Genomic DNA, 15,694 nt, shown 5'->3' on the forward strand with positions numbered 1-15,694 from the left:
TTTATCATAAATGCATTTTTGCCACCTATTGGCGAATTCATAGAACACAACAATCCTATGGTACTGTATGTGTATCCTGTAGTCTCGTTCTGGTGTAAAATGGCCGTTGCGTGAACAAGGCAAATTCACCACTGCTCTCCCTGTTTGTGGACTGAGCAGTATTTACCAACTGGATCAAAATCATCACTTGAAGATGGTCTATGAATATATGGCCAGATAAATATGAATACAGAGGCCAAAAGGGATTGTATGACATTACTTATGATTCATAAAGTGGATTAATCATATCAGATGCAGAAAACCTCATCTTCATTTCCATGAGTTGCAACTTGCCACTGATGTGATGAAGTTGTGAACACACATGACTGAGGGGTTGCGGTGCAACTGTACTACAGTACGTTTGTAACACATTCTTGGGCCAAGAGGGACCAGGTTCAAATTCAACCACCAGTTATTTCCCGATCCCACCCCATCTCTTTTCCACTTGATTCCTATCACTTTTCATAATGAAGGCAAATGACTAAAAGAATATACTTAAAAATATATACTTAAAAACACACAAGTGTATCGAAGATTGAACAAACAGTTTAGGCCTCATTTCATGTTTATAACTATTTTAGAAAGGTACAACTGACTTCTGAATTATGGTAATCCGTATTTAGCACCAAAACATAAAACAGCACACTCTGATCTTTTTTTCTGTTTTAATAATGAGTCTGAGATGAGTATCTCAGTCCCTGCCTTTCTTTGGCCCTGCTCTCTCTCTCTCAGCCTGTGTGACGGGTGCTAATAGGTCTTTTTCCTACGGAAGCAGAAGCACCTGAAACAGCTGAGCCATCCAAAGCATCCCTGAGGTCAAACAAATGTCACAGATTAATACAGCCAGACAAGACGGCAGATATTTTCAAACATGTTAGGTCAGTGTTTCTGTGAGAAATGCATACCTTGTTCCTCTTTTTCTGAGGTTTGGTCTCTTGGTTGCGAGAGATGGTGTCAGGGTCAGACTGATGGTCAGGAGAGGAGATGGCAGTGCCAGACTGGAGACCAGCAGCGGTGGTGGCAGTGCCAGACTGGTCAGGAGATGAGGTGGTGGCAGTGTCAGAGTCAGTCTGGGGACCAGCTGCGGTGGTGGCAGTGTCAGACTGGTCATCAGAGGACTGGTCATCAGATGAGGTGGTGGCAGTGCCAGACTGGTCATCAGAGGACTGGTCAGGAGATGAGGTGGTGGTGGCAGTGCCAGACTGATGGCCAGGAGAGGTGGAGGCCGTGTCAGGCTGCTCTGTGGCCACTTTAGCCTTTACAGCCCTGACCTTCATAGGTGCCCTGATGATAACACACCCGTGCTGTTTCTCCAGAAGGATCTTCTCTGCCATCTCCCTGAGGACGTCCATCCATTTGGGCGCAACAAAGTCCCGCTGGCTGCTGTGGAATTCGGAGCAAAGCTGCAACACATTCACACACAAACCCATGTCAACCACAGTGACAATATTAAAACACCAGGAACAACACCACAGACAGGCAATACACAAAGTGCAGATGGCCTGCTCAGAAAAGCGCAACGATGAGAAAAGACAGCACACCCTTACCTTCACAAAGTCCTCCAGAAATCCATGGTTGACCTCCTCAGAGTACAACAGTGTTGTTCCCGCTGACTCACAGAAATGCAGCGCTTGCTGGATGTAGCCAGCTCGCAACAGCATTCTGGAGTACACTGTTCTGTAATTCTGAGAACAATGAGAGAAGGTAAACCTGGACCATTTGGGCTACTTCCTTCTATCTGTATTATTGTTTGCAAGTTTGCATTTTGGCTGGTAAATAGTCCATAGTGTAAGCATGACATGAATACAAAAGAGACATTTATTTCATAAGAAAGGAGAACAAACCTGATACTTTGAGATGAACGGCTGGTCTGTTCTTAGGTCCAGCACGTACTTATAGACCTCCCCCCTCTCGACTTCTGCCCTGGTCAGGAGTGGTCCACTATGGTGATTACATGGCCATACAAGAAATACTTATATCAAAAACAATTCTGTTATAGTTACTTTGGATAAAGTTTGTTGAGGTTTGTCTTACCTCTTGATCCACAAGGTACAATGGCGTTTGGTTATGGTTACTGTAAGTCAACTGTGTGTCACATGTATTTGTTTCAAGTTCTGATTTTACAGATCGTGTGTTTCTTGTATTTGTCTTACCTGCTGTTTTCCCTAATGCTGGATTCGGATACCTCCAGAAACATGCCACAATGCAAATGCATTATTATATCACAGAGAAATGCCGAGTTGGGCCTTCCATGTGATTCTGAAGTTGGCATGGAAAAGATAAACAATATTAATTTAAACTTTTTCAGATTAAGGTTTTTCTGACGGTGAGCATGATATAATTTATAATTATAATTATCTTTGATTCGTGTCATCTTACTCAAGGATGCTGTCATTGCTGCCATGATCTCCTTCTTCTGGTCGTTTTGGTTCAGATGGCAAAGAACCATGGCCAGATGAGGGCGCCAGTCACCCCAGCTGTTATTGCCCCACTCCTGTAAAAAGGGGTATTTCATTGAAATGTCCAATTCTCAATGTATCATATATGCTCTTATGTCAAAATGATGCACAAATGTATGGGTACAGATAATATTGTCTGCACCATACAGCAAGGCAGCCAGATTCAGCATAATTTTGCCAGTTGTTTCTTTCTAATAAAGTTTAAGTTGAGCAAACTTTAGCAGACACTTTGATGACTAGCAGCTGTGGGTTTACAAATCACACCTAGGTCCACCGACTGACAGGTGGAGACTATCCATTCACAATATTCGCCCGCAACATACACACTTACACACACATGCACACAAGCAACACTTACACAAGAAGCTGCTGGAACTGTCCCCGCCAAGATTTGAAAATAGGTCTTCATGGGGTCACTTGGTTTGAGGTGTTTAATAAGCCTAATGGAATGAATGGATGTAACAAAGACATCATGTTTAGGGAGGTTTGTCTAACTGGCAACAGGCTTTTTGCTTGATTTTTATCATTCATGGTCAGGGCTCTCTTAAAAGCACCAGCATTTTTACCTCATAATAATGGCATCGCATTCGCCTTTGGCAAAGCCCCTCAGGATGACCCAATGGTCCCAGAGAGCATCCCTCTTGGCTAATTGCTCAGCTTCCTATCAGAGGGCGAATAGTTTTCCACATCTTGACATGTTTCAATAACATTGCATGCAATTACACGTTACACCCAATCCAATATACACAAACCAGGGAACTGATTTTGCTTGTTCGTTTGCTTGTGTGTTAGTTTGACATGAAGATCTCTTTCATGTCTGTACTACCAATCACAGCTGTCGGTCTGAGAGCAAGTCTTACTTCTTTTTTGCCAAAGATGATGAGGTTGACAAGGGCCTGGTGTCCTTCGCCAGAGGAGAGAGGATTCTCATCTTTCTCAAAGGCCAGTGGATTTGACATGAGCAATTTGACAATGTCCTGCCCTGTCACACTCTAGAAACACATGAGGAATAAGTTAATGCACAATCTTTAATACATTTCTAAAAGAGACTGTAATGTGTAAAAAATCTCTCTCTCTCTGTCTCACACCCAACACGCACACACACTCGATTGCAGCCATTTCTGGTGCGGAGCAACACTTACTCTGGTCTCTCGGTACACAAGTGCCAGGAGTCCCCAGACATGGCCAGCTGCCTCCTTGTCCATCAGCCACGCGGTTCTCAGGCACCTTTGCCATTTTTTCATGGCAAAGTGATAAACACTGATGGCGTAAGTCACGCCCCTAGAACAGGACACACATTGAATCAAACTGAAGCTGCTCAATGGTTATGTATTGAATGTGATTGTGCTCTGCTGTGTAACTTACATGTCAAAAGGCCCAAGGTAGTCCTCCCAATTAGTCTTGTAGGAGAAATGCAGAGTAGGTGGAACCTGAATAGGCTGAAGAACCTAAGAAGAGTCCATCGTGTAAGTTTTTATTTCGGTGAAGATGCACAAGTGATGAAGCACAAATGCATGAATAAATACTGATGACATAAGGCCAAATGTAACAGAAAATACAAATAGGCTAATTACCTGATCTTTCTTCACAGCTCTTGGCAGCGTCTCAGGTGGAGTCTTGAAAACGCGGCTAGGGGCAACTCCAAGCCCCTGGTCACGGGGAAGGTCCACGTAATCGCAAGTCCTTAAATTCCGTAGCTGCCTGGGCACAACTTCTCCTCTTATTTTGGCCAAAATCAGCGTGTCGTTTGGAAGTTCAGGGAGTCTCGCCAGATCCAAAGAATCGAAGCGGCCCATCCTGTTTCTTCCGCAGTGTTCAAAATAGCCTACGAGTTAATTTCCTGACCAGTACAGGAACGTGGCTATTTCTTCATCAGTAGCCTATTTTGTAAATGAACATTTTTATTTGGATCCTGGTTTATATACTCTGGTGGCATTATGACGTATATGTAATGCATCGTCACAATGCATGGCAAAACAACCACCTGTTGATAAAAACAGAATGTTTCCAGGACGTTTCCAGGATATTGTTCTTGTTGTAGGCTAGCTGGATGAACTCTTATTACCAAGTGGGGCAAAACACCTGTTTTTTCATATTTCTGCTATAGAATATTTTAGTTTTGAAATCAACAGCCCTACCGACAAAACGGGGATACAGCTTTCAAACAATATATTGATTGTACAAGCAGTATGAAATAAAGTTGTGATCATGTACATTGATATACTTTGAACTTCTCTGATTGCTATTTAGTATGTTTCTCCACTAGCACTAGCTTATAGCCTGTTGCAAAGAAAACAGTTTTGATTGATCAAATAGTTTTATGTGCCTACTTACCAAAAAGGTGACCTTGAAACATAACACATCAGTCGGCTCTTTGTATCCTTGCACTTTCTGCAGTGGTGCACCAGAACGTTAACGCTAGATGCTATGTGTGAACTCGCCGGAATTTTCCGACCGCTGGGCATGGACCAACCGTAGGGACGTTCCTGTCACCTGGCCCTTGTGGCACAGTACACAGATAGCAAAATTTGTCCTGCCCACCAATGGCCCACTACCTTGCCTCAGGGTAGTGTGGGTGTAGGCCCACTTCTGGCTTGGTCCCCGGCCCAAAAGTGGCCCAATCACTGATAACTGACACAAAGAATTTGCTCTGGCCCAGGCATGGCCCACACACAGTAAAATTACTCTTATAGTTTATCTTGGCCCAGGCATGGCCCACACAGAGTAAAATGACTTATTGCTGAGTGTTGGCTCAGTGTCGGCTGGGTCCCCGGGCCTGTACTGGCCCACACACTAAATTACTGATATGCTGAGTGTTGGCTGAGTGTTGGCTGAGTCCACGGGCCTGTACTGGCCCACACACTAAATTACTGATATGCTGAGTGTTGGCTGAGTCCACGGGCCTGTACTGGCCCACACACTAAATTACTGATATGCTGAGTGTTGGCTGAGTGTCGGCTGAGTCCACGGGCCTGTACTGGCCCACACACTAAATTACTGATATGCTGAGCGTTGGCTGAGTGTCGGCTGAGTCCACGGGCCTGTACTGGCCCAGAAACTGCCAAAACGTACATAAGGCACAAATTCAAATTCATTCAATACAAAACAGCATTTTAATGATCAAATAACAACACAAAACTCACAAAACACAACAATAACAGACACAGCAACAAAGAAAAGGCATGAAGACAAAAAAACTAAAAGCAAAAAAAGAACAATAATTTTCAAACAAACACATTTCCCTTACTCACTCTCTTTCTCTCACGCACAGTCGCACACGCACGCATGCATACACAGCTATTTAACAAATTACACATTTAGAAATGATTGTAAACATATAAAATAACACACACACACACACACACACACACACACTCACACTATTTACACACTATGCCAACTCCTTGGCCAACAGCCTTCTTTTCCGGCCACCCTCCCGGTCAGCTGCCAGCTGCAGCCACCTCTTCATAACTCCCTCCACCTGGGCCTCGTCTGAACTGATGAACAGTGGATTCTTCCTCACTGCAGCTGTGGAAATATGGATAGGTGTTATGGGTGTTGTGCATGAACGAGTTCAAAAGAACGCGTTCATGGAACACGTTCATTTTTCTGTGAACGTTGAACTGAACGCAACACATTTGTAAATAATGAATTTGAACGTGAATGCGCTCAGATTACAGTATGTGAAATGAACGACGAACGTCACTGTTGAGGTCCAATTACTGTAAACGTTACGGAATTTGTTTTGTCCTGAGAAGTGACACTATATCTGCTGACATTTTATAAACAGCATGTCGTTGTCACACCGTGTCCTAATTGTAAGCGACTGTGTGACTGTCGGATAGTTTGTGTCCACATTCGTCCACACGTTCGGTCGCATCGCATTCAGTCAGGACATTCCAATTGAAAATACAGGGATGGAACTGATTTTGTCGCACGCATTCGGTCGTGTCGCTTGCAGTTAGGACACACTCGCTGCCCACGGGCGCCACTCCTAAACTACAGCTTTGCACTACGTTACTGTACATTAGGCTACTCATGATCACGTTACGCATGATGCAAAGGCCTACACATAATAAAACCGCTGCTACAGTAGGCCTATGTGAATGCAATCACGGAAAAATTCCGCACTTGTCAGTGATCGAGGGATGTATAACTTGTGGCAACGGGTTCACTCCGCTAGTTGTAGCGGAAGCCACGAAACTGTAACCAAGTCATTGCTAAAGACACATTGGGATAAGTTTATTTTCTTGTTTTGGCAAGTAGCCGTATAATAAGTGCGATAATAGGCTATAGAACGCCGGTCATTATCGGAAAATAATTTCCTTCAGGACGAAGCTAAACCCCTTCGCTGCGCGTCGGGGTTCTGTTCATCCTGTCGGGAATTATTTTTATAATAATGACCGGCGTTCTATACATTATCCCTTACTTAATGGATACAATGTGGACACAAACTATCCGACAGTCGCGCAGTCGCTTAGGACATGGCGTCGGTATCTGCGAAAACAGCCCAATTTACGGACATTCTAATTAGATGAGAACAGGTGGCTGTAGGCCTACCCTACATTCCGCATAATGCTTCATGTCTGAATGTCCGCTACCGCCAGAAACAGATTTTCATTCAAATGAACTGAACTTGAACTAGTTCAAAAATAAAAATGGTGAACTATGAACGTGAACAGTTCACTTTGCACATGTGTGAACTTAACTTTGAACTAGTTACTGAAAAGTGTGAACGTGGACAACATGGCAATGGGCACACACATGCATAATTTCAAATATTGTTTGACGTGAAAATTCTTTATTTGCCAAAATACACTTACCAATCACCACCTCTCTCACCCGGAGAGAGGCCAAGGAGGTCTTTCCATGGACTCCCCTCCAGTTCATTTGAATTGCGAGGTATTGCTGAACACCCGCTTCATTATCCGCCACACACAGTCCCGAGTGTCGGCACCCCCAATAATCCCAAGATAGTTGACCTAAAACAGATTTGAAAAGAAAAAAAACAAATTCAGCTAGTTATTCATCATAAACTATGTGACCAAAATGTATTTCTCTCCAGTCCATTAGAGATGCCAATGCTTCTCATAATCTTTATACTGCCACAGTTGTGCATGTTGTGTACTTTGCTGTTTACTTTGCATGTGTGGTGGTTGTGATAAAATGTAATTTAGTATAATCCATTGCTTTAGATACACAAACAAACAAACAAGCTCACCATCCTCTCCCTATAGTCTGGAGTCTTGAGGTTCTCCTCCAAACCTTGAAGCTGGTTGAGGTCCTGGATGGGAAGGCCTTCCAGGACCTCCACAGTCTGGCTCCCCTCTCGGTGCTGGAGCAGCCGCAAGATGGTGTTCTGCTGCTCCAGCACCATCTCTAGTTTTGTCAGTATCTCCCTCATCATACCTATGATGGAGAAATTAGCAATATGTTAACATTAGTTAGGCCTACTTGTTACGAGTTACTCATTGTGATGGATATGCTTTAACAGTACTTTAAAGGTAGCAGCAACAACTCAGCAACAAAATATGTTACATCTTTTAAAATGTTTCATTATGTAGTATATTACAAGTGAACCAGGGAGAGCACAGAGACAATTGGCTCCAGATTTATTGGTTTGACTGTAGTCCTAATCGTCAGAAAGAAATGACTTAACCTTACCAGGTTCTGATGGCCTGGACATTTGGGAGCCAGTCAATGCTAAGGAGTACAACGTATCCAGAATTAATGAAACAATAAAGAGAAATGATGAAAACATTAAATATTTAACCTTTGTGTCAGATGAGACTGCCATTGGTAGATTATTACAGTATTTGGCACAAATGCCTCTCACTCAATCAGAAAACAATTGTAGCTATGGCGAAGAATAGCTATATGTTAACACCACTAACCCCCATAAGACTTATAATCTTAAAAATACTGTCAAAACAGCAATGTGAGAGAAGGAGTTAGTGCTTCAAAGTAGGTAGCAGCAACAACTCAGCATAAACTTTAGGTTCATAAAAGTCATGGGACTTCTTGTACTTTTTCCAGCGTGCTAGACAAAATATGTTACATCTTTTAAAATGTTTCATTATGTAGTATATTACAAGTGAACCAGGGAGAGCACAGAGACAATTGGCTCCAGATTTAGTGGTTTGACTAATCGTCAGAGAGAAATGACTTAACCTTACCAGGTTCTGATGACTGCTGAGATGCCCACCTGGACATTTGGGAGCCAGTCAATGCTAAGGAGTACAATGTATCCAGAATTAATTTAATAATTAAGAGAAATTATGAAAACATTAAATATTTGTTTTTATTAAATATTAAATGTGTCAGATGAGACTGCCATTGGTAGATTATTACTATTTGGCACAAATGTCTCTCACTCAATCTGAAAACAATAGTTTTACCAAACAGTCTATTTATTCTTAGCAATGATTTTAATAGAGTGACTTGGTGCCTTGTGCAAGGGCACAACAGTGGTAGCCGGGAATCCTATGAACCCACAACTTTTCAGGGTACTGCATGCTAACAAATGGTATACATATACAGTCTATGAGGCAGTGAGAGAGCATAAGAATACACTCACAAGGCACTTCATGCACTGGCTCCCATGTCTGCAGCATGTCTGTGAAGGACATGCTGCTCGTTTGATTGGGGGAGGTGAGTTGGGGGAAATGAGGGGGGTTTTCAGGGGAAGGATTAAATGTCAGAGGAACGTGTGGGGCAGGGGGGATTTTTGGGGTGGACATCGCTGAGGGTGAGTCATCCTCTGACTCCCCTCCCTCCCCTGGGGCAACAAGCTGGACGCTTCTCCTATTTTCAGAAATAAACACAGACTTGATCTAAATTAAATGGAAACTTGTATAATGTCACAATAATAATGAGACTTCCTATACCAATTCAATGCAATGTAACACATTAAAATGTTTATGCAGACGAGATTTAATGGTTTAAGCGACATCAGGCAAAGAAAACATTACAATGTAAACTGACATACATTCTCTTTCTGAGGGGCCTCCCACACCCCTCAGCCTCAGACTGGAGGTCGGACAGATTTTCGGCCTCAACGGTCTTCGTCCGCCCTTCCTCATAGCTTTCTGTAAAATATTATATATTTGGAAAATAGTTGATTAAAGGTTTCTAATGGTGTCACTTGTATGTTTCTAGGACAAAAACTAGCAGAGATTGAGATGTGTGTTTGGAACAGTTTTTCAAATCCCCAGGGGGTTAACATTCAAACACTTCATTAGAAAGGTGGAAGCAAAAACTATTTTAAAACCTACCGGTCTCATAAAACTGGCGGATAACCCACTTCTCCCAGCTGGGGTCAGGGGCAGCCTGGTGCTTTATGGCCTGGTGGAGGGCCATGCCACGTAACGCTCTGGGCCAGTAACATTGGCCATTCTGGACCCAGAGCGAAGGCACCAACTCCACTTCATGAGTCTCGACGAACTCGACAACAGCATACATCTTTGGGAGGGGGAAAAAGCACATTAACAGTTAACATGCAAAACACATACTGTAGTTGCCACATACAATAGTCTAAATGACTAAAAAATAATAACGACACATTTAGTTAAAATCCCACTCACCACGTCAAGGTACAGGCCCATGAGTGAGATGTGAGATGGACAAGACAGTAGACAAGGTTCATGAAAAACAAACTATTTAAAAACGTCAGTGTTTGGAAGGTTGAAAAAAGTCAATGTAGTATCAAAAACAACCCACCACCTACTTTACAGTGAGGATGGATTGATATACAAGGTGTACTATATGATATGAAACATTGTAATTTTTGTATTTATTTATGTAGCTATTTTGGCCCACCACCACCCCCCCTCTTCGGAGGACAACTTTATTTTCATTAAAACAATGTATATTTTTGTGTAGCTACACAATATTTTACATAGCCTACAGACTTAGATTTATATTTTGCATTAACTATTGTCCTACCGTGACCATTCAGCCTGTAAAGCGAGAAGGATCCACAGCACAAGGGGAGTTTCATGCCTTATTGCAGAGCGCTCTGAGAGCACGAGAACCTATACATGCTGGCTGGATAAAGCCCTAATTACTACTATTACACTCATTTTACATTCAACATTCCCTGAGAGATGCTTCATTTAGTCTATCAATATAAACATAATGGGCAAGAGAAAGGAGACACCTGGGAGATACATAGGTTACATGGTGTGGTTAAAATAATATGTGATTTTGACAAGGCATGGCTTATGTGGTGGGTATGCTACAGCACAGATACATTATACCACCATTGTATTCAAACATTTTTTCAACTGTCTCTACTTATATTATAGCGGAACAGAGTAATAAACAACCACATAGCCTTGTGGCTACCAAATCCCTCTGTAATCTAGCCTATGTTTTATGATTTCCCGAAACACCAAACTGCACTGGTAGAATGTAATTGTGCTAACGCTAACTACGAACTACGATAAGTAAGAAAATGTAACACTAATGCACTAAACAATTAACAATTAACGTTTAAATATATTATACAAGAACTACAGCAACTCTACGAATCAAATTTGATCATAACACTACTACTAAACTCGAAATATGTCGATAAAAAATCCCTAAATAATAAAAAAGGCCCTGAAGCACGAGCCCCTTGTAGGTTGTAGGTTAAGTGAATTAGAAATATTAGTCCAGTAGCCTATTCAAATTCATTGAATGGTCACTAAGTCATAACAGTTCCCATTCAGGAGGCCCTGAAGCACAAGCATTAAGTCTTCTAGAACAACCCATATAATATCGTAGTCGGCCCACTCAGTCAAGTACCACTAATATGTTGGCCAGTGTATGGAGAAAGGGGTCCCAATTAATCTAAAAGTGAAAATATGGTTCTGTTTACCAGGGAGCTTAATTCGTATAAAGTGTCAAAGGGTTGCACCCCTATTTGTGATCCCAATTTTACATAGTGCAGTCCCAGGCATTTCAGACAGGCATTGGCAATGAGGTCAAAGGTCATGGTCCAGGGCTTTAGGTTTTCAGGCATTGTGCCTAGTTTCAGGTGTGGGCCAGGCTATTTATGATGGAAAAATAAATTGTTACAAATAATGGCTTCAAAAGTTTCAGAGCACTTCAGGTATGGAAATGTCATGTTTTAAGTTCTACATGGTCACACAGAACAGGAGGGAAAGCAGGACGATGACACTACATGGATTAAAGTTCTCCGTCGCTACGACGGATTTCCGTCAACCAGAGGCGCTAGAGGTCAATCATGAGATTGATGCAGATCCGGGGAGATAATAATTGGGGGGGCGTCTTGTTATACTTATGTATTTGCGGCCCGTCATGTATACATTTCTGTAGCCTAACATCATTGCTATGTATAATAGTCCGCTGACAATGACGGCGGGTTTGGTGCCTCGCTTCATCACTCAACAAGCCTAGGAAGTGTTGTCCGTTCTCTAGTGGATTTAATTGAAAGTGAAAGCAGCTGGGTTGATCTGGGTGAAAAATGCTAACATCTGTGTTAATACCTGTTTTAAAAGAACTGTTTCAGTTCATAAATGATATTTGAGTAAAAACACAAAGTACTATTACAAATATTCAGTACATCAATAACAACATTGTAATTCATTTAGACAAGCTGAGTAGCAGAAGATATAGATTACAATTAAATCCCATTTTTTAAAGGAAGTTAACACATTCATATTAAATGATATTATTGATATCTACCGTCAAAATCTTCCAAACTATTTAGATATTATTTTTTGCCCATCCTTAACTTCAACTGAACAGATAACACAGGAGGTCTGTTCCCAAAATGCAACAGCCCCAGTCAACATATTCTCAAAGATATCACATATAAAGCCTTACTGAAATGTAATCTTGGAATAAAATACAACTAAATGACAGTGGCACTAAAGGCCATACTGTTGTGGTCATGTTGCCATTTAATTGTTTATTGGTGCCATAAACCATCAAATAGATAGCTATCAACAACACATTAATCCTATGCATAGATTCTAACCCTGTGCAGAATGCATGCTCTAATTTCAGCATTCCAGTACTGATGGCATACAGTCTGCAAAAGGAAGTATTATTTTATTTATTTATATAATTTTTTGTGTACAATCCTGGTTGTGCAATGAGGTCATTGTGAAGTAAGGGATAATGTATAGAACGCTGGTCATTATCGGGAAAATAAGTACCGACAGGGCGAACAGGGCCCTGACGCGAAGCGGAGGTCCTCTATCAAGAAATGACCGGTAGAACTTTCGGAAATCCCATTCAAGTCAATGGAGCATTCTACTTGCATTGTGAAGAGCTGTATAATACTGTAGCGCCGAGGAGAAGTTAGGAGACAGGGAGGCTGAATGTCGTTCCAAAAACTCCGGTAATTTATTCTCTCAATAAATTACAGGCTAGTACACGGGCAGCAGGAGGTGTCCACTCAAAAACAACAAAGTGCTCACTGCTAATCCCTAATTTGCTAACTCAGTCACTCACTCAATCACTCAACACAACTCACTCGCACGTAATTTACTTCAACTCTGATAAAACTTAGTAAACGTCTTAGAATCCCTTATTCTAATCCCTCCCCTATCAATAACTAACCTATCTGATCCCCTAAATATTCCTCCCTGGACACCTCCCCCCAATCACAACACATCAGAACTGATTGACACATTCTATGACACAGGAGGGAGAGGGAGACACAGACGCACACACACACACACGCGCACAGACCGGGAAACAGGAGACACAGGGGAAACAAACAGAGCAGTCCAACAAGGGGCCTATAGCCTTGGCGCTACAATACTATAATATAATCTTCCGTTTTACGTCTATCAGTCCAGTTGCTACAGCATCAGCATGTTCTAATTGTCCAGCACTGACATTGGGCCCCAGACAGCCCCCGCCCCAATAATACTGTATATTATAAGGGGGCCCAGAATTACTGTCGGTCAAAGGGCCCAAATTCTCCAGTAGCGCCCCTTCAGACACACAATGCAGGAAAGCATTGAGTACCCAACTTTGTGACACCGCAAAAGGGGCAGATGAATGCTAATTGAGAAAGTAGTCAATTTTGCACCCAAGCCATGTTTTACAATGTTTACAATGATACAGCATAGAGCTCCTCAGTCCCGCCCACAGCCTTGCCCGGCAGTAAAAATCCAATGCAATTTCTCCATTGACAACTGGAGAATAAGCCATAAAATCGTAACCGTCCATGGTAGACTTAAAACCAGCAACGATGTGACTAAGCGATTATACCTGCTCATATAGATGTCAAAAGTTAACGGGGCATCAACCTTGTTTTGAGAAAACAATGTTTTATTCACGATTTAACGAGAGAGTACCACACTACCCAACACCCTACCGTGTAAAACTCTAGCCATCCAGCCTGCCACTGAAAACACTCCACAGAACACCTGAAACAAATAAATTATAATGTCAGACTATCGATGCACATGCCTGTGTTGATAGAACAATGTTAGAAATAAAACTAACCTTGCATCGCATTGCAATAGCCTACTTTGTTCCCTGTATGGCAGTGGCGGATTGATATTGAGAAACTAGTCCCTCAAAATGTAATAAATCATTGAGTTGCAAGGTTAGTTTTATTTCTAAAATTATTCTATCAACACGGACATGTATATCGATAGTCTGACGTTTTAATTGACTTGTCTCGGGTGTGCTGTGGAGTGAGTAAGACTGTTGTTAATGTCAGACTGATGTTACCGTAGCAAAGGGGAACGCTGCAACTGAAGCAAGGGGTTAAACGCGATAAAAAACGGTCTCCACCGACCTATATCACCTCGGTAAAGTTGGAAATGAGGTCCTATGTCCAAAACTCCAAACTATTCCTTTAATGTCCTGACAATTGAGCTATAGGTATAATATTGTAATTTTCACATGTTATAGTGCATACCCGTATTAATCTATCTACCAAAAACTATTGATCTCAAATTTGACCTTTGACCCTTTTTTGGAAGTTACTGTATTCTGCATTAGCATTGTCCACAAAATGACAATCGGTCATTCTAAGACAAAAGACCTTAACTTCTATTTTATAATAACAATGATAACTTTCACTTAAAAAATAAGCAGTATTAATGCCTTAATTCAAAAAATGAGTAAAAATCAAACCGCCAAGGACACCAATTTTCTTTGTGATTGAAGAATGTATCGTAAATAAATAAATGTTTTTCTTATATGCTAGGGGAAGCAAGTATTTGACCCCCTACCCCTATGTAACCCTATGGGAATTTAACACATAGGGTTGACATAGGGGCAGGCAGATTTTTTTGTGTTTCATTGCGTCAGCCAAGTAACAAGGGCAAAGGTCTGTGCAAACCCAAGCAGGCGAAGCAGGTCTTTCATCTATAGGCTGAAAGATGCAGATGGAAACCCACAGCAAGTTTGCAAACTTTTTTTCCTCTCTACCCTAGGCTATCATCCAACAAATGATAGTGCTGTCAGTGATGGGCAAAGAACTAACATCAGCCCTAGCCCCGAGTCTTTCAATCCCACCATCAGCCACTATAGGAGGGAGCATGCACCCTGCCGCCGGTATCTCCCCAGTGACACCTACCGAAAAGCTGTAAGGTCGAAGAACATCAGATTTGCCAAACTCGGAGAGGAGGAGTGTGAGATCTGTTTGCTGCAGGACCAGCACACAAAGGAAATGCATCAGAAGGACGCCACGGAAAGCTGTCCACAGTGTGACAAGTGGCAAAAACATAAGGCCGAAGCTGTTGATACCAGGCTGCACTACCATGCCGATGCAGATCAAGAATGGCCTGATAGTACGTCAGTCAGAGAATGCCTGGTGTGAAATCTGCGCTCTTCACCAGGCGCATCTGTGTTTACCACGAGACCTTTGCATCGGCGGGAGCAAAAGCCAACAAAAAGAAAAACATTTCTGTTGTCTGGCATGAAGGAGTTGCGGGGCGGAGTGCAAAGGACATCACATCTGCATATGTGGTGGCGCTGGAAAAAGAGAGGGACTGCAAACACATCATCTACTGGGTTGACAACTGCAGTGCCCAAAACAAGAACTGGTGCCTTCTTTCATCGCTTGTGTGTCAACTCCAATGTTACATCAACTGAAGATGTCACCCTAAAGTTCTTTGAGCCTGGTCACACTTTCATGAGTGCTGGCAGTGTGCATCATGGCGTGGAACAAGAGATGAAATGTAGACCAGGAGGAGTGGTGTACGATTTTGAAGATT

General features: G+C 42.2%; 1 protein-coding gene across 1 annotated transcript; it reads right to left on the reverse strand.

Moving 5' to 3' along the window:
• Positions 1 to 719: 719 nt before the first annotated feature.
• On the reverse strand, positions 720 to 4,335 carry LOC134071412 (protein transport protein Sec16A-like). The gene is made up of 12 exons (XM_062528120.1): positions 4,073 to 4,335; positions 3,864 to 3,946; positions 3,641 to 3,779; positions 3,359 to 3,490; positions 3,065 to 3,159; positions 2,857 to 2,938; positions 2,419 to 2,533; positions 2,193 to 2,298; positions 1,884 to 1,980; positions 1,587 to 1,724; positions 945 to 1,442; positions 720 to 849 (listed from the first exon to the last, which is right to left on the reverse strand). Exons 1-12 carry the CDS (start codon positions 4,292 to 4,294, stop codon positions 787 to 789), a joined length of 1,770 nt encoding a protein of 589 aa, XP_062384104.1. The 5' UTR covers positions 4,295 to 4,335; the 3' UTR covers positions 720 to 786.
• Between the last annotated feature and the right edge of the window lie 11,359 nt (positions 4,336 to 15,694).

The sequence above is a fragment of the Sardina pilchardus genome, chromosome 23, assembly GCF_963854185.1.
Source record: "Sardina pilchardus chromosome 23, fSarPil1.1, whole genome shotgun sequence".
Taxonomy (NCBI): domain Eukaryota; kingdom Metazoa; phylum Chordata; class Actinopteri; order Clupeiformes; family Clupeidae; genus Sardina; species Sardina pilchardus.